The 23,399-nt window shown below is 33.9% G+C and overlaps 1 protein-coding gene across 1 annotated transcript; it reads right to left on the bottom strand.

The window, feature by feature from the left end:
- Window positions 1-11,848: 11,848 nt before the first annotated feature.
- MS3_00008396 (uncharacterized protein) lies at window positions 11,849-20,909 on the bottom strand. Its single transcript, XM_035732336.2, has 5 exons — window positions 20,840-20,909; window positions 18,416-18,932; window positions 17,483-17,649; window positions 14,446-14,706; window positions 11,849-13,406 (listed from the first exon to the last, which is right to left on the bottom strand). Exons 2-5 carry the CDS (start codon window positions 18,734-18,736, stop codon window positions 13,337-13,339), a joined length of 819 nt encoding a protein of 272 aa, XP_035587544.1. The 5' UTR covers window positions 18,737-18,932; window positions 20,840-20,909; the 3' UTR covers window positions 11,849-13,336.
- Between the last annotated feature and the right edge of the window lie 2,490 nt (window positions 20,910-23,399).

Here is a 23,399-nt window from a genome sequence, read left to right as displayed (position 1 = left end):
CACGCTTTTGTTTCTCTATCTTCATATTCATAGAATAAAATTTGCAAATCTAATGAAGATTACAATAGTGAAACATACTTTGGAAAAAAAAGAGAAAAGAAAAGAAGTTTTATCAAGAATTTAACTTTTTTTTCGTCAAAGCAACGTGTTTTAATAAAATTCAATTTTTTTTTCATTTAAAAATGAATATTATTAATTCAGTCAAATTATTTATGTGTAAACGTAGTTGTTGCCATGCATGTTTGTACATTTTGTGATAGAAGTTGTTTTCAATTTTTTTTCAATTTTTTTATTTTTTCAAGGTTTTTTTTTGAAATATCAATACAAAAAATATGTGAAAGTATTGAGTAACTTGATACGGTGTTTATTTTTTCTCAATAAAATGTGCAGTGAGATTACAATGTATGGACGATCTTTGAGCAACACTAAAGTGACTTTGAGAGTGTTCACCTAATAACTAGAGCTAAATGAAGATTATAAACCAGTGTAAGGAATTAGAATTATGATTTATAGTTGATGATTAAGGTCAGTAATTAGATTTAGGGTTTTCATCATGAACTGATTGATCGGCAAAGCAAGAGCAGTATATTTACAACTGAAGAACATATGGAGCTCAAAGCAACTGTCTGCCAACCAACACCAAAGTTAGAATTTTCAACACAAATGTCAAGACAGCTTCACTATATTGGGCACAAACTTGGATAAATACGAGAGCCATCATCCACAACATACAAGTGTTTATTAACAGTTGTCTATGCAAAATATTTCGGATCCGTTGGCCGGACACTATTATCAACAACCTACTATGGAAAAGAACTAATCAGATCTCAGGGCAGGAAGGAATCAGGAAGACGCGCTGGTAGTGGATAGGATACACATTGAGGAAAACACCGAACTGTGTCACAAGGTAAGCCCCCATTTGAAATCCTCAAGGCCAAAGGAGGAGAGGAAGATCAAAGAACAATTAGGTCGGGAAATGGAGACAGATATGAGAAAAATGAACAACAATGGGATGGAACTATAAAGGAAGGCTCGGGACAGAGTGAGTTGTAGAATGTTGGTTGGTGGCCGATGCTCCATTTGGAGTAACTGGCGTAAGTAAGTAAGTAATCACGAGCTGATAACAGCCATAATGTCAAAACTCTGTTTAGCTCAATGGATGGATGAATTTCGAGTTAAAATTTGAGACTTGTTATCTTATATTTGATTGGTTCGTTCATAAATTATAGTCTCATCAAATGTATATTTTGTACAATGCAACATTGTAGAAATTGAATAGTTTCTTTGCACTGCCTTTGTTATTATACATTGTGAATTGAATAACTATGATTAATGGATAGTTTATTATTTCGAATGATAAAGAGGAAATCACTGATGTATTTATAATAGTCAGTCTCTTAGTCATCTACAACGTAGGACCAGGCAAATATATGCATCGGTTCGTTTCCATACATCATTAGTACAATAAAATGAACACCAAATTCACAGAAACAGTTAATTCAGTCGCAGCAATATAAATAAAAAGGACTGTATATAAGGATATGATACAGGCAAAAAGAACTACTTCATAAAAAGAAAGGTATAAAGTAAATTTAACCTCATGGTTTAAAGGAAGATAAAAAGTGTATACACCAACGCCTTTGTGGTCGATTCTCAGACATGTCGTCCAAGTTACTAATATTAAACTGGACACTAATTTAAACCAAAACTGAAATAAACTTTTTCATCTTGGGAGTAAGTAAAACGATTCAAGCACTCTGATATTTCACATCAACGTATCGTGAAATGACGAAGTAATTATTGTGCCCATTGACAAAAGAAGTTAATTTGGCCTAAGAATAATAAAATATCAAACTGCACTTCTGAAATGCGTTACACAAACTGAAACGCACATTTTTCCACTTAATATAAATCAAACATTATTAATACTTATATTCATAGGGTAGGTAACTTCGGGACGTTATACGTAGTACAGGAAGAGAAAATTAGGAAGAAAAGTATGAAGTAGGTTTAATCTCATAGTTTAAGTGAAGATAGAGAGTGTATACACCTGTGCCATTTTGATCGATTTTGTGCCGTGTCACACAATGTTCAACCATTGGTTACGATAGTCACTCGGACCCCAACCAAGTAGCCTGCATCTACCAACATGGCTAAGACTAGAAGCTAATGACTTCGAGAATTGATGCCACGTTTTGCTTTGTCCGCCCCTAACTTCCTTCCAGCCATACGTGATTGTTCTAACAGTAAAATATATCATATATTTGAATTCTTTACAATTGAATAGTAATCAATGTTATGTTTGTCTAGTCTAATCGAATATGATCGAACACGTTGCAATGAGATCACTAGTCAGAGTGACTTGGACTTGTGTGTACTATTTCCATAAGTTAGATGATTTCAGTTAATCGACAAGAAACCTTGAACCTAGATCTTTGTGCTAGCCAGAATTCATCAGGAAGGGGTATGTGTAATTTTGCAGGAAGTGATATTTCCACAAGGATTAAAATATTCAGTGCACCGCTTCACAGTTTCAGATGTTATTATAGAGCTATTCAGTTGACCATTGACCTTCTACAGCTTAGTAGTATCGTCCCCCAACTATAAAAAACCATGTAACAATTAAATTCCTTCACAAATTTACCACTACTTCTAACAAATAAGTGAACTGATGTCATGAAAGCCACACCTTACAAACTTAGGATGCATCACACTTAAATACTGCTCACTTGTGGTAATACACTTTTCTCTTTATCGTTTACATTGTTCGAAGATCCTAGGAAGTGTCCGAAAGCCAGACTCTTCAGCTGTCTTGTTGTCCTTTCATGGTTCATAATATCTAGATTATCCTACCCGTCTGTCAAAAACATTCCTCACAACAGGAACAAAATGTAATTGTAAGGAGCCAGATATGCTGACTAGAGACTGCTATTTAGAGTATGGTGATTGAATTACAATAAATTCATTTCATTCCATATTTTAGAACAAAAAAACATCATTTAAAAGTACCTAGACTTAATTGTATTTCATAACGATCTCTTCACAACTACATACATGTTAATAAGTTCGGCTAATCTGAAAACTTTTTATGAGTATAAACTTAGAAATTATAAATGAACTGTTCATCAGAGTATGATAAATTATCTAGAACTGTAATGTGGTTGTTATTCCCAGGGTTTTTTTTAAATCCAATGATAATTCAATGGTTGAGATCATGAGTCAATTGAATCTAGACCAAAACCTGAAAACACTGGACGGCAGTTTCGTACTACTATGGGACTCCTCAGCAATGCATATACATGACTCCGCCTCGTGAGATTCCAACCCAGGACCTATCGGTCTCGTGCGCGAACACTTAACGTCTAGACCACTGGACCGGCCAGCATCCAACGGTGTTAATGTCTAACTTCAAACAACCCACGAAATTGACCGACACATCCACCATTGTCATCAGTGAGTTACTATCTCACAACAGACCAGGTTGAACTCGATTGGTCACTGCTTCTCACTAGAACTCTAGGAAATACCTCTTGAAGCCGGTCACTAGTGAGCATATACTGATTCATATCAGAAGGGTTTTGTGGATATTATAGTAATTTCAATAGCTGAGATCATGAATGCGTACTTTTGAGGAGTCCCACAATGGGACGAAACGTTCATCCAGTGCTTCTAGGTTTTCCATGGTGATCTAGCTTCAATTGACTCATGATCTCAACTGTTGAAATTGCTATGATAACCACAAAATCCCCTTCTGATACCAATGATATTTATTTAAAACATCTGCTTGACCAAACTTATTAACTTGTATACACCTGTATTACTCAGTGTTTAAGGCATTTCTCCACTGATATACCCTAAAGTTATACACCTCTTTTTCATTTATAATTTAATAAACATTAAATAGTAACCAATAGTGATCGGATTCTATAAATTAGATTGTAATGCGACCATTCGTCTAAATGACTCGATATCCTGTATAGTATATCAGAGGTATTAGAGAGGAGACTGTGCAAGTCAGTTAACACTAGTGAACAACAAAACATACATATTAGCGTTTAGATTTTCTGATGACGACCTCCAACCATCTTACACTTCTGTTATATAATTTTACACAAACTCTAAATTAAAAAAAAATAATGATAGAAAACACAATTTGTAAGCATTCATTTTATCTTCTGTTGTGTTAGACTGACAGTTTACCTTGAAAAGTAATGAATGCTTTGGTTTATCAATACTATGGAAGTGAAAAATTCATTGCCACCGTCAACATCTACTCACCTATTCAACTCTTAAAAGTATCTTTATTTCACTTGTTCACATATTTTCATAGAAAACATAATGATATTTTAAGTTTCTAATCAGTTCTCATTCATTTATAGTCATAAACACGTAAATACAAATTAGGTTTATTTTAACTTATGATCAACATTTGATAGACATGATTATTGTAGTAGCCTGTTTAAACCTGTTTCTAATCGTGATTGATAAGTTATTATAATCAGAGTTAATAGATTTCTTTGATTATATCAGTATGTGGTTTTAATAGGTGAATTCATGAGTCGATGTTACCTAAGCTTCAAGATGGATTTTCTGGAGTTCTAGTGAGAAACAATGACCAGTAGATTCCAATCCGTATCGGGTGTGAAATAGTTATCCACCTCAAACATTCGATGAATGGCTGAACAAGATCATAGATCGATTGAAGTTAAAAATTAATACTGCTGGATGACGACTCAGTGGTCTAGAGGTAAGGCATTCGTGCTCGAAATCGAAGTTCCTGGGTTCGAGTCCCGCGTGCAAGGTCGTGGATGAGCACTGTTGAGGAATTCCGTACTAGGAATGAACTGCAGTCGATTGCTTTGAAGTTTCCAAGTGTGGTCTAGCTTACATGAACTCATTAATTCAACTATTAAAACTGCTACAATCTCCACAAACTCCTATCCTGATTGTTTCAATATGTATCATGTAACTTGTCTAAGTTATTTACTCATTTCATTTTTACCATACAATTATTTGTTACATTCTTGTATTGAGTATTTAAGTATGTTTCAATGGTTAAGATCATGAGTCAACCGTAAGATTTAGCAAAATTACACAGTGAACTTAATGTTGTAAAAGTAAGCAAATAATAATAATAAACAATGTACTTAATCAGTTAGTCAAAGATTTTATCATATGCAAAAACCATCTAAATCATTTTGAAGAGAAAGAACAGAGACCCTGGCAACCAGGTTGGAAAACCAAATAACTTCTCAAGAGAAAAAATCGATGAAGCCCATGAAAAATATCTAGTTTACTACGGAACATGAAAATGAAAACCAGTTCCATTTTCTCGACATCTGGATGAAACGAAGGAAGGATGGTACGGTCCAACATTCAATCTATGAGGAAGACACATGTGGTGGGATTTATCTCAATTTCAATCAAACTTCAATCTTCTGAAATTCGCCAAAGCGTAAGCGATCAAACGTCAAAAACTAGATCTATGTGCCCAAAAAGAAGCGGTAATTAATCTTTCTTTGCCTTAGTAACATTGCATCCTTTTTATATCATCATTCATTATTTCAACACTTTCGAAAGTTTCGATTGCATCATTATCATTTTTCTTTAATTCATAATTGATTGATTCCAACTCATATATTTCTTTATTATCATTAATCTGTTTTCAGTTACTTCATTACTCAATCATCTAATGTTCGTTAACTATATAAGTTCTAATCATTAGTTCGATGTTTTGGAACTTTCCTTCTCAAACTTTACCCAAAACAAAAATTTTATATGACCTTATTAACTCTATTGGAATCTTCGCTACACATATTAAAGGATAGGAAGCGCTGAACAGCAGTTTATTCCTAGTATGGGATACATCAGCAGTACACAACCACTATCCCAACTGGATCGAATGTAGGACCTTCTAGTCCCTTGTCGATCCTTTAAATTTTATACTACTGAGTAAGCGTTCAATGATTCGAAATCTCAACTTTAATCAATTTACTATCGAACTGTTTATATTATTTTGATAAATATTCCTAAATCTAGTTTTCCAATCACGTAAGGTTTAAAAACATTTAATCTCTGAAAACTGGAAATTATTAACTATTCCTTTCAATTTCCCCTATTCATTTAATTCAATAATTAGGACAACATGTTTTTATAATAGTATTGAGACACTACGGATCATCGTCGAACAATCAGCTGAGTGGAACTCGTCACTGTACATCAACTTCATTGATTATGAAAAGGCATTTGACAGTGTAGATAAAAGAACGTTATGGAGACTTATTCGACACTACGGAGTTCCTGAGAAGATTGTCAACATTATCCAGAACTTATACGACGGACTACAGTACAAAGTCGTGCATGGAGGACAGCTGACAGATGCATTCCAAGTAAGGACCGGACCTCTAGACCACTGAGCTGACCGGCATCCAACGGTGTTAATGTCTAACTTCAACTAATCCACGAAATTGACCGACACATCCACCATTGTCATCAGTGAGTTACTATCTCACAACAGACCAGGTTGAACTCGATTGGTCACTGTTTCTCACTAGAACTCCAGAAAAGTGATAGTATTAAATATTATAAAAAAACTTTAGTGATGTCTCGTTGAATTATAGAAAATAGGTAAATTAACATCATCCCTAAATCCTAACCCTGAAAATAAAACTTAACGTTGTAGCACTACATTCTATGCACTAAGTAATCAGAAAGCGACTCTTGTATCACAAAACAAAATTCATTTAACCATATAACTGCAGAATATTTTTACATTATAACCGATGTCAATTCATGATGAAACACGTAGCCATAAACCTCTGATTCTAACATCAAATATCTAACTCCAACTAGGAACAATATGGGAACCCTTAAAAATTTGTTTAGATCCTTTTAAGAATTCAAGAAGACTAGTAATCTGTGTCCATAAGTAAAAATTTATGTCATTTCACTTTGATTTACAGGCATACTTACTGACGCCTGTTACTCCCGATGGAGCAAAGGCGCCAACCAGCATTCTCCAACTCAATCTGTCCCGAGCCTTCCTTTCCAGTACTATCCAACTGTTGTTCATTCTTGTCATGCCTGTCTCCATTTCCCGGCCTAATGTGTTCTTTAATCTTCCTCTCCTCTTTTAGCCTTCAGGATTCCATGTGAGGGCTTACCTTGTGACACAGTTCGGTGTTTTCCTCAATGTGTATCCTATCCACTACTAGCGTGTCTTCCTGATCTCTTCCTCCTCTGGGATCTGGTTAGTTCTCTCCCACAGTAGGTTGTTGCTAATAGTGTCCGGCCAACGGATCCGAAATATTTTGCATAGACAACTGTTAATAAACACTTGTATGTTGTGGATGATGGCTCTCGTATTTATCCAAGTTTGTGCCCAATATAGTGAAGCTGTTTTGACATTTGTGTTGAAAATTCTAACTTTGGTGTTGGTTGACAGACAGTTGTTTTGAGCTCCATATGTTCTTCAGTTGTAAATATACTGCTCTTGCTTTGCCGATCCGCGCATTCATATCTGCATCAGATCCACCGTGTTCATTAATGATACTGCCCAGATTTGATCTACAAGCAGAGTAACTGATATGATGGTATTAATAAATTTATTAATTACATAAAATCAGTTCCTTTTTTATACAGTAACGAAATTCATTTATAAAAGCGATTTTCTGAATGGCTGGAAACCAAACTGAAATTTCATCATAGTTGTTTTTAACTTGTCGCTATACAACAATTTTAGCATGTTTTTTGGTTTATTGATTGAAAAGAATTCAATTAACTAGGTAAATAGGTTGGTCACTTTCATAACAGTAATGTCCTTGTTACGTATCACTATATTCAAATTTATAAATTGTACTACAACTCTTATTATATAATCTAATGTTTTCTTTCTATGATCACGGGGTTGGTAAATCTAACTAATAATGTTTTTTTTATTATAAAAGATCCCTTCAACTACACATCTTACCGTACGCTATTTCAATTGACTGTTCTACCAATCTTGTAGAAAAATACTACAATAAATCTGATAAGTTTCTTGTTAATCCTAATACATAGAACATAATGGATCAAAGTTGTCTTTTTTTGGTTTAAAGTAAAAAGAAAAAGGAAAACTATGTCACATTTAAGTTTTATTCACGATCTAATGGAATTTTGTTTTTAAAAGAAAATAACATTGAAAGACTTTAACTATCATCATTTACTTGACAATATTCAACCTTTCACTCTTATGAAATATCTGAGATTAAGTGTGTAGGAAGTTTACTATTGAACTGTAAAGCATGTCGAGGCATACGCACAGTATTCACGTATGCCAATAACAGACTGATCAATTGCAGTCTTAAACCTCAATGGGAAGATACAAGACAAACAATACCAAGTGGACATGTCTATCGCTGTTTTGATTTTATCAAAAGTAAGTAAATTATTCTTGCGATACTATCACTTCTGTTATATATATAGATCAGATATGATTTGTATTAATTAGGTGTTAAATCTGTCAAAAAAACGACTATCACTTAGTCGACGAATCTGTTTCTGATGATTATTTTTTAGTATATGAGTATCTGTTGTACTTGTGACCGCCAATTAGGGAGTAGTGAATTATTGACCGGATCAATGACGTGTACAACACTTGCAAGCAGCCTAGAGTCCTTATGTTATGTCCCGACAAGAATAATGAATGGTAGCTTTCGGGATCTATTGATGGACAAATACTAAACGTATATTTTTATTGTATAATTATTAAGTGACTGAACTATGCTTATTCATATTCCTCTTATTATAAGCTTTATTTTGATCCATAAACTATTATTATACATTTACCATTCTTGAGTTATACCCAGTATATTAATTACTACCTCCCTCATTCACAACTACATCTGGCTAATTCTTGTACAAATATTGTTCCATATTTTATTGGTACGTTGTGATCTGTTTGATTGGTATATAAACTCAGTATGTTTGAAATATAATGATTCATATTGCAGAGGCTGAGACTGGTGTTCTGGACTTAACTGGCTGGGCTAGGCGGGAAGCAGGACCAATCAGAACTCTAGGCTACCCGCACGTGTTTTACACGTCATTGATCCGATCGATAAGTCACTGCCCTCTAATCGGCGGTCACAAGTTATAACACCTTATTAGACCTGCTTCCTGCCTAGCCCAGCCAGTTAAGTCCAGAACACCAATCTCAACCTCTGCAATATGAATCGTTTATTTCAAGCATACTGGGTTTATATACCAAACAGATAGACCACATCGTACCATAAAATAGGAAATAACATTTGTACAAGATTTGGCCAAATGTGGCTGTGAATGTGGGAGGTAGTGATTGGTAGACAGTCCATAATTCAAAATGGTAGATCGTATAATAATAGTTTCTATGTCAAAATAAAGCTCATAATAAGTGGGTCATGAATATGTAGTTAGCTAATTAACAATTATACGATAAAAATAAACGCATATTATTGGTCCATAAATGGATCCCAAAAGTTCCCATTCATTATTCTTATCGGGACCTAACAGTATCCTACGCAAATACATCAGGCTGACAAGTCCCAAAAAGAACAATACGCACATCCTCAATTCCACTGCTGGTCACCGTTCAACTTTGCTCATAAGAAGATATGAACAAGCGACTTTTAATAAGTTTAGTCGCTGATTATACAGAAGGCAATAAAAATACGATTTTATTTCAAATACTAAAATATGCCTAATAATACAAACGTTCTAGTGTATAGTTCACTAGAAAACATTTAGCGATACACTTCATACTGCTATACAACCTTATAAGTAGTTCAGAACTAATCCTACAAATCCAAAGTTCTCACTACTTACTTACGCCTGTTACTCATTGTGAAGGAGCATAGGCCGCCCACCAGCACTCTCCACCCAACCCTATCCTAGACTCACTAACCGGACTATATTGAAATAAGGATATATATGAATTAGCTTTACTGTTCTTATTCGTCTTACCTTTTAGGTCATCTAATGAATCTTACATTGTGACCTGTCAATCGAAGACTTGAAATGAAAAGCATTATTCATCAAAATTATTATGGAAAATTACCATCAATACGAATGAAAATAAATGACATTCAGCTAATACTGAAAAAATATATATAATGACCGATCATTAGTTAGATTCCTACCTGCAGAGTCGTGGATGGTCACTGCTGGGGAGTGCCTATACTGAGACAAAACGGCTGTCCATTGCTTCCAGGCTTTCGAATATTGTCTAACATAGATCGGTCCGTGATATCAAGAAAACGTAACTAAATGGTTTGTTAATTTAGAAATCTATGAAATACTGCTTATTTCTTGTTGAGAAATCTTTATTCTAATCGAATATATGGTACTAAATAAAGCGAAAATTAATATTATCATTATCATCGATACCTTAATCCTATTTATCATACTGTTGTGTCTTGACATAAATACTGATTACTGGTACGACTGTTTCCTGTGACCCCAAAATAATTGCCTACTAACACTAATCGCAACAGAATACGACTAGTATGTTGACACAAGGAAGAAAAAAAACTGTACAAATGGACTGATTTATTCACCGATCACTAATTAATAGGATATTGAAAACGATCATGAAATATTTGACATTTTAAATGCTCGATCTGTAAGTAAATTCGAGTACATTGAACTATTAGTCAATCAGTAATTTGATGTGTTTATATCACCTACAAAATCAATAAATCAACTGGCTTATCTGTAAGATATAATTCGTCACGTGATCAGAGATTTGTCTTCTTACCACATACACTACTTGTTAGTACCTTACATTGGTAGATATAAATTTTTGCCTCTTTTAGTACATGCCGATTCTGTGCGAAATGATTCGACATTACTACTATACCATAAGCATTTTAGGCAGAATTGGATAGTAACTGCTTTTGAACCTTTGAAGCGAAAGGTACTATGTTTGAGTTCTAATGTGGGTATCAACATTAGAATGCAAACATACCCATATGACGAATCTCAAGTAGGACAAACACGTGTCTAGATCCCACTGCTAAACAATACCCAACTTTGCTTGACATATTATTGAGTATAGAGAGTTTGTGCTTACTAAGCATTGAATTTAGCAGGTAATTCAACGAGTTCTACTGAAAAGTCATGACAAGTGGAGTCCAACCATGTTGTGTAAGAGATAGTCATTCGCCACAAGCATTGGAAGATGGTCGCACAATACAGTGAATCGATTAAAGTTGCACAAGTACACAAATGAATGCTGACTCGATGGTGAAATGCTCTCTGCAACATCGAAGGCCATGGGTTCGATACTCAGTAGAGTCGTTGATACGCATTACTTAGGTGTCCCATACTAGGATGAAACAGATGTTTATTGCTTCCGGTAGTCGCTTCATTAAGACCAGCTGGTAATGTAAACTATGAAGATTAAGACACGAACAATTTATTCATTCATAGCCAATTATATTATTAGTCCTGGAATATACTAGGTGATCATCTTATTACACATTGTTAAACATTCTCTAAGTATTTGAAATGAAATTATGTTCTTTAATATAGTAGACGAAATCGTTCATATAAAGATTCTTGATGTTTTAAACTAAATCCATCAACTAAGAGATAACCGTGTCTTTTTTTAACAAAATTAACATTTGATTAAAACAAATGATACCTGATCTAGATGTATAAGAGAATTGTTAACACTCTAAGAATAGTTTACTGCTATAATATAACCAGCATATATTGTTTTTACAACGATATTAAACACTTTTTCAAAGACCGACAGAAAAATGTCTTATATGCTTCATGATGAACGTTCTGTAAGTATAGAAATACGAATATTAAAGTATATGTATAAGTTAGCTCTCATCTCATATAGCTTTTATTCACTTGATAGAACCTTTGAAACAAATTCAAATACACTAGATTCTACTCTAAGTATACCGGTTAATTTTTGCCATCATTTCATAATGTAACATTATCAATGATCTGAATCTATTGGATCTGTATGTTACTTTAAACGGTATTTAAAGTTATTTTTCTGTGTTAAAAAAAAGTTGAACCAAACAACAAATCAATGAGTTGGTTTATCTATTATTTAACACAAGTTAGTTGTTGAATCAAATTCATGGAAATAATAACGACGTTGACCGGAAATAACCGTATCTGAATTCTATAACATTAATTCTGATTCAAACAATCCGGTAACAGTAATCGTATCACCTATTGATCATATCAATTATAAAGTGTTTACAATTACAGAGCTATATTGGACTAAATTAGTTAAAACAAGGCGACATTATGAAAATAATCTATCAGATTATAAGAAAAGATGGATAGTGGTTAACAGTGGAATCCAGGACACATGTTTTGTCCTATTTGGAACTCGTCAGCTGGATGCACCGGCATCTTAAAGTTGATGTTCACTCTTGGACTCGAACCCGGTACCATTCGCTTCAAACGCCATCACATTATACACTTAGCGATATCGAGGCAATACGCACAGTATGCATATATGCCAATAAGAAATTGATCAATTGCAGTCTTAAACATCAATAGGAAGATTCAATTAAAACAATACTGTGACGACGGACCACCGGCGAACTCGAGGAAGGTGTAAGAGGCTCAGGAGCCGAAGACGTTCCATCCAATCACCTTTCGGAAGAATATTCTAGGATTCCTACGTGTAGCTTCCCGATTGGATAATGCTAATAACAAATACCAAGTGAATTCTATCAGATTATTATTATTATTAATAAATAATAATAATAAACATTCCTTCGAATTACTCTTTTTTAGAGAGAGAAAAGAAAAAGGAAAAAATTGATAAATACTAACTGTGATAATAAAAACCAAATGAGAAATTCTCATGGACAATAAACAAATTAACAATGATAAAATATCAAACAATAATAATAACGGTAGTAACAAAGGCAATTTTCCAAGAAAATAAGGTCACTGATATGAACAAATAATTAACAACAAAAATATTATATGATGAAAATAAATACTAAAGAACCGGAAAACAAAACAAACAACTAACATAAAACAAAATACATTTGAGTTTTTACAAAAACAAAATGGCGCTTTATGGAGATTGCGGAAAGGCAAATAGATGAGTGAAGTACACAGAGGGGGGAGGGAATTGGAGAAAACAGGGTAGAATAGTCTAGAATTGTTTTCTTTTTTTTGCTAGTTCATCTCCATGATTTACAATAACATGTCAATAATAATAATAATAATAGTAAATATTCTGGTTAATGATAAATAAATAGAAAGAAATATGATTAAGTATACATAATATAGACAAAAAGAATTAATTAACATTCATTTATCCCTAGTTATGTATTCATGATTTATGGAAACAGTTAAAAAGTGTTCGTTTACCTTTTTTGAGTTCATTTCCTGATGGATCTAATCTATGATATGAAATAAGAAAAGAATATGTAGAATTTTGATAAGAATGATATTTGTTAAGGAAAACTGTTAAAATACTTCGTGCTGAAAATTCTATATTGTCAGAAGGGGTTTGTGGAGATTTTAGAAATTTCACAGGTTGAAATCATGAGCCAGTTGAAGCTAGACCACCACGGAAAACCTGGAAGCACTGGACGGCCAGTAGGTCCTGAGTTCGGATCCCGCGGGGTGTGGGATCGTGGATGTGCACTGCTGAGGAGTCCCATACTAGGACGAAACGGCTGTTCAGTGCTTCCAGGTTTTCCATGGTGGTCTAGCTTCAACTGACTCATGATTTCAATCAGTGAAATTTCTAAAATCTCCACAAACCCCTTCTGATAATAATCATCTGCTCACTAGTGACTGACTTCAAGAGATACTCCTGGAGTTCTAGTGGGAAGCCGTTACCAGTGGAGTATAACCAGGTCTGTTGTGAGATATTAGCTCACTGAAGATAATGGTATACGGTGGCGCAACTTCGTGGATTGGTTGAAGTTAGACATTAACACAGTTGGATGATGGCCAGTTCAGTGGTCTAGTTGGTTAAGTGCTCGCGCGCGAAGCCAGTAGGTCCTGGGTTCGAGTCCCGCGGGGTGTGGGATCGTGGATGCGCACTGCTGAGGAGTCCCGTACTAGGACGAAACGGCCGTCCAGTGCTTCCAGGTTTCCCATGGTGGTCTAGCTTCAACTGACTCATGATTCCAATCTGTGAAAATTCTATATTGTACTAAAAATATAATATTGAATAAAGCCAGAAAAAGAAAGTGATCAACACAATGAACAACTTTCCTCCTTATTTTTAGCTTAGGTGTTGACGCAAACCAGTACTAAGACAACGTTTTGCATTTAGGTGGGAAAAAACGTATCTTAAACATGCTTATATTATTACATAAGGTGGTCAGAAGACTCTACACTTTTTTTACACCAGTTTCAGAAAAGAGAATGAAGACAGTTAAACAACTTAATGGATATAAGGAAAAAATAAGAGATATAAAAACTTACCCAAAAACAAGATATTCATAAAACCATTGAGGTACAATATGAAGAGAGAATGGTGAATTAGCACGTTCAACTAATAAAACTATTTTCTCATCTAATAGACGAACAGTACTATGACCATCAATTTCAGTAATATAATAATTCAATGGAATTTTATCACTTTTTGCACTGAAATATTTTGTACGATCTAAAATCATACCATCATTGATGAAAAGACCACATTTTCCATGAATTTTATAAATTGTTTTAACTTCTCTATAAGGGCTAAATAAACAAACAAACATGAAAACAATATGAATAAACTTGTACAGTCGATTCGCTATATTGTTTGTTTGTTTACTATAAATATAACTTCTTGATCTAATATTCAATAGATGTATGAGATAACTGTTATATACAAACAAAGAATAAAGGAATGGTAACATCCAGGACTAACTTACGGATTGGTGTTATATACATATAGGCCGCCTACCAGGATTCTTCAACCAACTCTGTCTACTTAGCGTATGTGGCGTACATTGTGTCATCGACTGATTCCAAAATAATGCCTTCTATCATAATACGTACATAATGAGAAACAAGTGTAATGTTGAGTCTTTAGGAGCAGGTCAGGTTTTATTTAGCTCATAAATGCGCCAATTACGTCCTTACCTGTCTTCATATGCTTCGACACCACTACGTGTATTACAGGTCACCAATAATTATTATATTTCTACACATTGGAGCTATATTTAATTCGTTGGATGGAGTTGTCTTCTAGTATTGTTGAATATTAGTAGATATTTGCGATGTTTACTACAATTTTTAAGACCTTGTCAAAAACATTGCAGGTAGGTCAAAGCCACATGACCATATTCCTAAATTGTTCGAAATTGGAAGTACTGTCGTTAAATCCACTCAATTAACTACAATTACGCTATCAATCACATTCTAAGGGTGTAAATTTATCACTAGTTGAAAGGTGTTTTGACCTTGAGTATGAAAACATCATTTCAATATGAAATGAGGTACAGACTATTCATTCCATCAATTGTTGATCAGCAACCGTAAGTATAGTATGTGTTTAGCACGAATGAAATGTAAAGCACTTCTACAAGACTGATATAAATATATGGCTTCACTCACACTTTATAGTGTATTGCTCAAAATATTTAAAAACTTTGTGTACACTTGTGGCTGTGTAAATGCCAGAACAAGATCAATATTAATGTAATGCAAACCTGAGAGCCACATATCAATATGAATCATTGGATGAATGTTACTATCTTGGAAACATCCAATCTGGTGGTTGAGCCACATTTTACAAATGTCCTCTCAGAGGCTCCCCATAAAGAGAATTATTTTTTGATACTTAGATAAGATGGAAATAAATTGAGACGCACTGTTGAACGTAATGTATTTGTATGGAGCTAGCAATCTTTTGGTTTACAACAATAGACTAAAGGGATCTATGTTTTAAACTATTTACATTATTTATTTGACTATGTAAAATGTTATCACCTATAGGTCGAAATAAAAGCCAATGATGATGCTGAAATGATTTTTTTTATCATATCCCTTGTGAACAGCATGGTAGACCATTTAAGTGAACTTGGACTGCTTCAGTTAATACTTTTTACCGCAGTTTTTAAGATTTATTCTATTTTATTTATTAAAAATATTGTCATTTCATTTTATGTGAGACATTTATTGGCTCCCTCTTTGTACCAAACACCTGTGCGTAATAAGTCTTAAAATACAGTTGTTAATACTTGAGTTGAAACTTTGTTAATCAATAATCCACTAATATAAATGTAACCCGTCGAGCAACTGAAACGCTTAACGTGTTGGAGTGATCCAGAAAATTTCTTACAAAAGACAAGCAAGGATCAGGAAACACTAAGAAGCGTTTCATTCAAGCAGCGTTCACTTAAAGTTTTAGCCAAAAATATCAAGGAAGCGAAAAGTCACATGCAGAGGTTCTGACTGGCTGATTGCTACACTGCTACTATGTTTAGTAGCATTCCAGAATCTTTGAGCAACCCAAAAACATTTTAAAATATTATAAAAACCATATATTTTCTGTGTTAAAATGAAACTTGGAGTAAAGTACTTCTCGCATACTTTGCGTCTTCTCTCTCGTTGTTCAGGTCGCTGTATAGTTCTAGCTTGGGGGTTACAGAATAGCTTAGGAAACGAATATGGCGTTCAATCCGCAAGACTTATCATAACGTATCTAACCAAATCAGCTATTAGTATTATGTTAGTCAGTCAGTCATCTACAACATAGGACCAGGCAAATATATGCATCGGTTCAAGTTTCCATACATCATTAGTATAATAAAATGAACACCAAATTCATAGAACCAGTTAATTCAGTCGCAGCAATATATATATATATATATATATATATATATATATATATATATATATATATATATATATATATATATATATATATATAAGACTGTATATAAGGATATGATACAGGCAAAAAGAACTACTTCATAGAAAGAAAGGTATAAAGTAAATTTAATCTCATGGTTTAAGGGAAGATAAAGAGTGTATACACCAACGCCTTTGTGGTCGATTCTCAGACATGTCGTCCAAGTTACTAATATTAAACTGCATACTAATTTAAACCAAAACTGAAATAAACTTTTTCATCTTGGGAGTAAGTAAAACGATTCAAGCACTCCGATATTTCACATCAACGTATCGTGACATGACGAAGTAATAATTGTGCCCATTGACAACATAAGTTAATTTGGCCTGAGAACAATAAAATATCAAACTGCACTTCTGAAATACGTTACACAAACTGAAACGCACATTTTTCCACTTAATATAAATCAGACATTATTACTACTTATGTTCATAGGGTAGGTAACTTTGGGACTTTATATGTCTCCCCTGTCTTTTCAATTCAATTCGTTTTTTTTTATTTGTTAGGTAACAATTAGAAAACTATGCAAGTTCAATTTTCACTCTTTAAGCGGTCCAAATAACTATTAAGTACTTTTAAAACTATTTAAATAAGAGAAAACAAGCATAATCTTACCAGTCGATAAAAGAAAAATTTACAGTTGGATGTGTTTCTTCAATAAGTTGTTTAGCTTGAGTATAAGATGTAACTTCTGTATCATTTATGCATTGAATCTTATCACCAAAACGTACTTTATTCAACTTTGCAGAAGATCTTTCGTCTACATGAGAAACAAATAATCCCTTTAAACAAAAGAAAAACAAATTCAAAATAAATAACGTGTGCAATTTATTGAAACAGAAAAAAAAACAATGAGAAACGAATGACAATAGCATATCTGATTATGATAATACCCTTTGCATCCTTCAGAATGACTGTAATTTAAGCTACAACCCCAAATGCAATAGGCTTGAACTCAACATTTTATAGAAGCAAAAGTTTAAACTATACTTAGGCTTTTTCCTCAAAAAACTTGATAAACTCTTTTACATCCACTAATGAGATAAAATATTTCAAAAACACCTAGTCACAGGAGTCGTAGCTATTTTTTTACTAGTGAAACGTTTTTATCCTACATCTCTTTATATTAATTACTTTACTAGTAAGTTTTCAAGATGTTGGAATAATCTACTTTAATCTGTCAGTGAAATAAAATCACTAGGATCAGTTATTCATTGCATTAACATATATCTCTCCCCTAGAAAATCCTTAAAGGTGCATACATCTGGAACTAGACTCTATTAAATGTTTAATCAATGTTATTACCAAGTGTACTAATTAAAATTTCCTAGCTGCAAATATTTTACATTTACAGAGTCCCTGATAAATTTAACTAATATAAATAAAATCCATCCCAATCTGTAGATTATAAAAACAACTCAACACTTGGATAGCGGCAAACGAATCAAAAGAATTTTTATTGCTCCAGTTCTATGCTCTCTCTCTCCCTTTATATATATATATATATATATATATATATATATATATATATATATATAAATTTAATACCTGTTTTATTTCTGTAAATGTAAAGCCGATGTTATTATTTTTGGTTTTAGCAATTGAAATTGTTCGACAATTAGGACCACCATCTTCAATTAAGGATACCAGACTAGGACTAAGTGGTAATTGTGTACAACTTTGTATTGGTAATACAATATCATCATTACTAACATCACCATTATTGGCATTATCCGTTGAACTAGGAGTCTCTTTCTTTTCAGTGACACATGACATTGAATTATCACGCATAGCTAACAATCCTGTGATCTCCAATATTTCATCATATGATGTTACAATCTCCTTAGAATTTTGATCGTCCTCAGACATTGTACTTTTTTACAATATAATTCATTGAAGAGCCAAATGAATAATCTTCAAAAACTACTGGTTACTAGTTTGTAACCCGATTCATCAGGGAGTATAATACAAGGTCCACAGATGATATGCTTATACAAAACAACTAGGCTGTAAAGAACATTTGAGTTGTAACATGGAGTAGTTTTCAAACTGGAGTTAAAAAAACCTGGAAAATGAGTAACGAAAAGGACAACCACTAGAATATAAATGTTCTAATATTAAAAACTGACTCTCGTTTTCTTTAAGTACATTTATCGCAAAGATGTTGATTAATATAAAAATTGAAAATCTTTCATCCGTTGAATGTAAGATGTTTGGTAACTAATTTTTCTCGACAATTCCCGTTGTTAAAGAGACTATAAACTTGATATGACTATGAAATAATACTGTTCTGGATAACCTCTCAATGTCTTATAATGCAAACACTCCTGGATAATGCTTTATCAGAAATTGTAACTGTTATGAAGGACGCCTTTGATGATTTGATGAAACTAAATTTTGGATTGTTAAAATCAATAAATCAAAGGTTAATTAATAGATAAACATAGTGATATGATGCGACTGAGTGGTGGCTGTTTACAAGACCGTATTATTAACTCAAGCCCCATATGATTAGAAATCGAAGACGATACTACTGAGCCAGAAAATAAGACACTTTAATCACAAAAATAACTTGCTTATATACATAATTTGAATACAAGATAAACATGGCCGACTGTCATAGGCGATCAAAAGGTATTAGTTCGTAGGTCATACATAATCCAATCAACCAAAGCCTACCTGTAAGGTTCAATTTTCGGGGATCATTTCAAAAACCAAGATTCAGTCACGAGGATTGATTCAATAGCATTAAAGTCGCATACTACAAGGCTTTTACCCTTGTCACACCAGGAATTAAGTTTACTTAGGAGAAAATCATCTGCTACACATTCTGGACTGCGATATACTACAACTAATTCAATATCTTGCCGTCTACATTTCAGCTCACATCGCACAAGTTCACATGTATCTGAAACACGTGCCATTGTCTCAGCTACTCTTGTGGTTAGGGTACTTTTTGTGTACATGATAACCCCGTCTCCCCTATGGTTTAATCTATCAGCCCTACTGGTTAAAAAAACAGTCAACTGAATTTCATTATCTAGTAATTCTGACGTTAACCAAGTTTCTGAGACAGCAATAACATCCGGTTTTTCTTTATTCACCATTGGCTTGAGCTCCGCCACTTTATTTAGTAGGCTGCGAGCATTTGTGAAGCGTACCTTTAAGTCTGTAGAGAACTTTTCCTTACCACCCAGAATGGTTTGGGGATCGTTTTGTTCTGAACTTTTACAATTTGAAAACCCTTAAGAACGAGGTTTCTTTCACCTTTTCGGTGACGCTAATTTATTTCTACTTCTGCAGCTTGTCTCTTAATACGACCAGCTAGGCTGAGATCCTCACGGACGTATATTCCGGATCCAATCAGTTTACATGAGTTACCTAGAATCAGGTTCCTTTCTTCAACTGTGGCAAATGCAAAAGATTTTTCTGTTGAAGACAGAAATCCATGTAGTAAGGTGAGATGCGATATTGTTCATATCACCCTTTCTGACCCCCTTCTTTCATTTTGAGAAAGTAGCATCGCTGCGGATGTTGGTTCTTAGGAAAACACCTTAATCTTGTCACGCAAATATGAAGCCAGCAGTACTACTTTCCTGGACCTTAACTTGCTGCTCTGGAACCAGTGAGCTTACAGGCGAATGATAGACAAGTTGGTCTTAAGTTTTAGAGAATCATATTGGTAATTTGACAAGATTAACATGTATTTTAAGTCAGCTAAAAAAGAGTACCATTGAAAAGCTGAATGTCAAGATTCCTCGCCTATATACATTATGAGACTTTACAAAATACGTTTATGCTAGTTAATTTCGAAAGTTTATTCTAGACAGAGAACAGTACTGTTATTTGTCAAGTTCACCTGAGTGATTCTTATGAGCGTAATAATTATTTCTTTCCAATATTAGACCGAAGATAACAGAAACTGTGTATTTTAAACAAAACAGCAACCCAAAATCGAGCATAAAATTGTACCTTCAAACCAACACTTCGAATTGTCCCTCAAGTGACCTTGTGTTTCCTAGCTTTCAAAGTTGTGACCAATATTTCTTAAAGTTTTCAATATTATTAAGACCTCAAAATTTGGTAGACAGAAATGATAAACTGCTTTTTCCTTTTTGACTTGTATTCATGTAGCGATAAAGCGGTTTTATGGCCATTTGTAGCTGTTCATTCTTTCAAGTTTTTAAGGATAAATTTATAAAATCTTGCATTGTCATGTGACATTGTACACATAATCATAATGCAATTCATATGTTGCATTGAAGAAGATATATAATTCCTATTTTCGTTGTATACATGCTTAAATATACCATGCAATGTAACTACATTGCACATGTTACAGTGTAGTGACTCACGTTTATCACGAGAACACGACTGGTTTAATAAAAACAATTATTATTATAACCACCTGTACCAGTGTTTGTTTTAATGTGCTTTTGTTTAACTGTGCTAATTATAGCCATTTTGTGCTTCCATTACCTTCCATCATTGTTCCGCGGTTTTTGGTACTGTTCGTACGTACTCCTGTCTTCTGCTTCCACTTGTACCATTCCTTGGCACGATCTCGGTATTCGTTCAATACCACGAGATCGCCAACGAAATAAATCTGGTTACGTTCATAGTTAATCTCAACTCGACGCCACGCTACAACAGATTACCCTATGCTTCATGAGATTTCTGGCTCTCCTTATACCCAAATGTTAAGATATATTTTATTTCACGCCGTTGATATTCGGCAGTCGAAAAAACTTAAACCCTAGATGAGGAAAATAAGATTATGATATTTCTCAACAAAGACATTTTGCTCAAGTAGCATTCCCTGTCTATTAATAGTTATTATTTAACTCCAGTTGATATAGATTGCTGTTTTCTGTGCGAACCATTTGGAATTGCTTTGATATGCTACTATTACCACTTGTATGTTAACACTTTTGATTGAGTCTTCATGCCGTGTGCCTAAAATGGTTAGAACATCGGTCAATAATGAGAATAATATACGAAGAGTAACAATATAATATCCATTGGTACCTACAGAAATATGGTAAAGGTTGACCTATCTTTTGAGAAATTTGACTAAGAGCGTCATCATTGTTTCTATTGATGGGGAGTTCCACAAATTTAAGGTCATGGTCATTAATTATTCCACAAAACTCATGTACAAAAACAATGAATTGGATGTGTCACAAATGTTTATCACCAACCTCATGAATGTATCGGTCTTCAACTAAATGACTTTACTAATGATCCAAGCATTTATTTTAAACCGTTTCTCTCAAAGATTCCAAATGTCTGAATAACTTCGTGTTTCTCTACAAATCTCAGGATAATTCGCATGTATCACGCTTTGAGTACCTGTGAATCACGCTAATCAACAATAAACATTAAGGTAGATCAGACCCCCGAAACGGAACCATGCTATACTCCGCTCGCCGTAGTAAAGAGAAAAATCCTGGAAAACCCCAACAGCTTATGGTTCCTCCGTCGATTAGTTTTACAACCACTTCTTCAGACACACTAATAGCAGTGTAACGACAGAAATTCCTATATTCGGTTTGAACTAACAAACAAAAGGTTGTTCTAGTAAACCAGACCACGTTCTTCTATATGACATACGATGCATTTTTGAGTGACTCATATCAAATTATATTAAAATACCAACTCTGTGTTCGATTTAAACGGCTCTAGTTTGAGGAAGAGAACAAATTATATAGAAAGTAAAAAATGCCCAAAACGGGACAGCTTGTGCAATACAGTCAAGGATTTTTCTATTAAAAACAAGCTCGCCAAACAATAAAGCAAACAGTAAGTAAAAAAGAACTCAATACTTGAGGATCAATGAAAATATTCCTAATAAGATGTAATCGAAAATAGCGAGACTATAATGTTATATCCTAGTGAAGATTAGATTACAGGTAACTTTCAAGGACTATTAATGGACTAATATTCTATAAATATTCTTATTCAACAATTACATTATGTATATTTATATTCCTCTTATTACAAGCTTTATTTTGACCTTTAATTCATTATTGTACGGTTTACGGTTCTTAAGTTATGTTCAGTTTATTAACTACTGCCCCCCACATTCACAGCCACTTTTTGGGCTTATTTGTGTACAATATTATTTCCTATTTTATGGTACGTTGCGGTTTGTCTGATTGATATATAAACCAAGTATGTCTGAAATAAATGATCTGCTCTGATTCGGAAGCTGGTATCTTGTTCTGGACTCAAGTGGAAGGGCTCGTAGGACATAGGACCAATAAGGACGCTAAACTGCCCACACCGGTTGAACGTCATTGGTTGGCCTAGTGTGAAGATTCGTATAAGTCGTATCCGGATTGGTAGATAAATCGCGTGATAGAAAAGTCAGACATCCAAGGTCATAACAAATTGGCGACGGGGATTTTGGCAACAAAAGAATAATAACAATACAACAAGTGGTGACTCAGATTTTGGAAATAAATTAGCTGTTATAATTGCCGGTGATTTTTTTGGAGTTAATATTATTATTGGCAGAAAAAAAATGTCG

The sequence above is a fragment of the Schistosoma haematobium genome, chromosome 6 (genome assembly GCF_000699445.3).
Source record: "Schistosoma haematobium chromosome 6, whole genome shotgun sequence".
Taxonomy (NCBI): Eukaryota; Metazoa; Platyhelminthes; class Trematoda; order Strigeidida; family Schistosomatidae; genus Schistosoma; species Schistosoma haematobium.
This window is presented reverse-complemented; position numbering and strand designations above follow the sequence as displayed.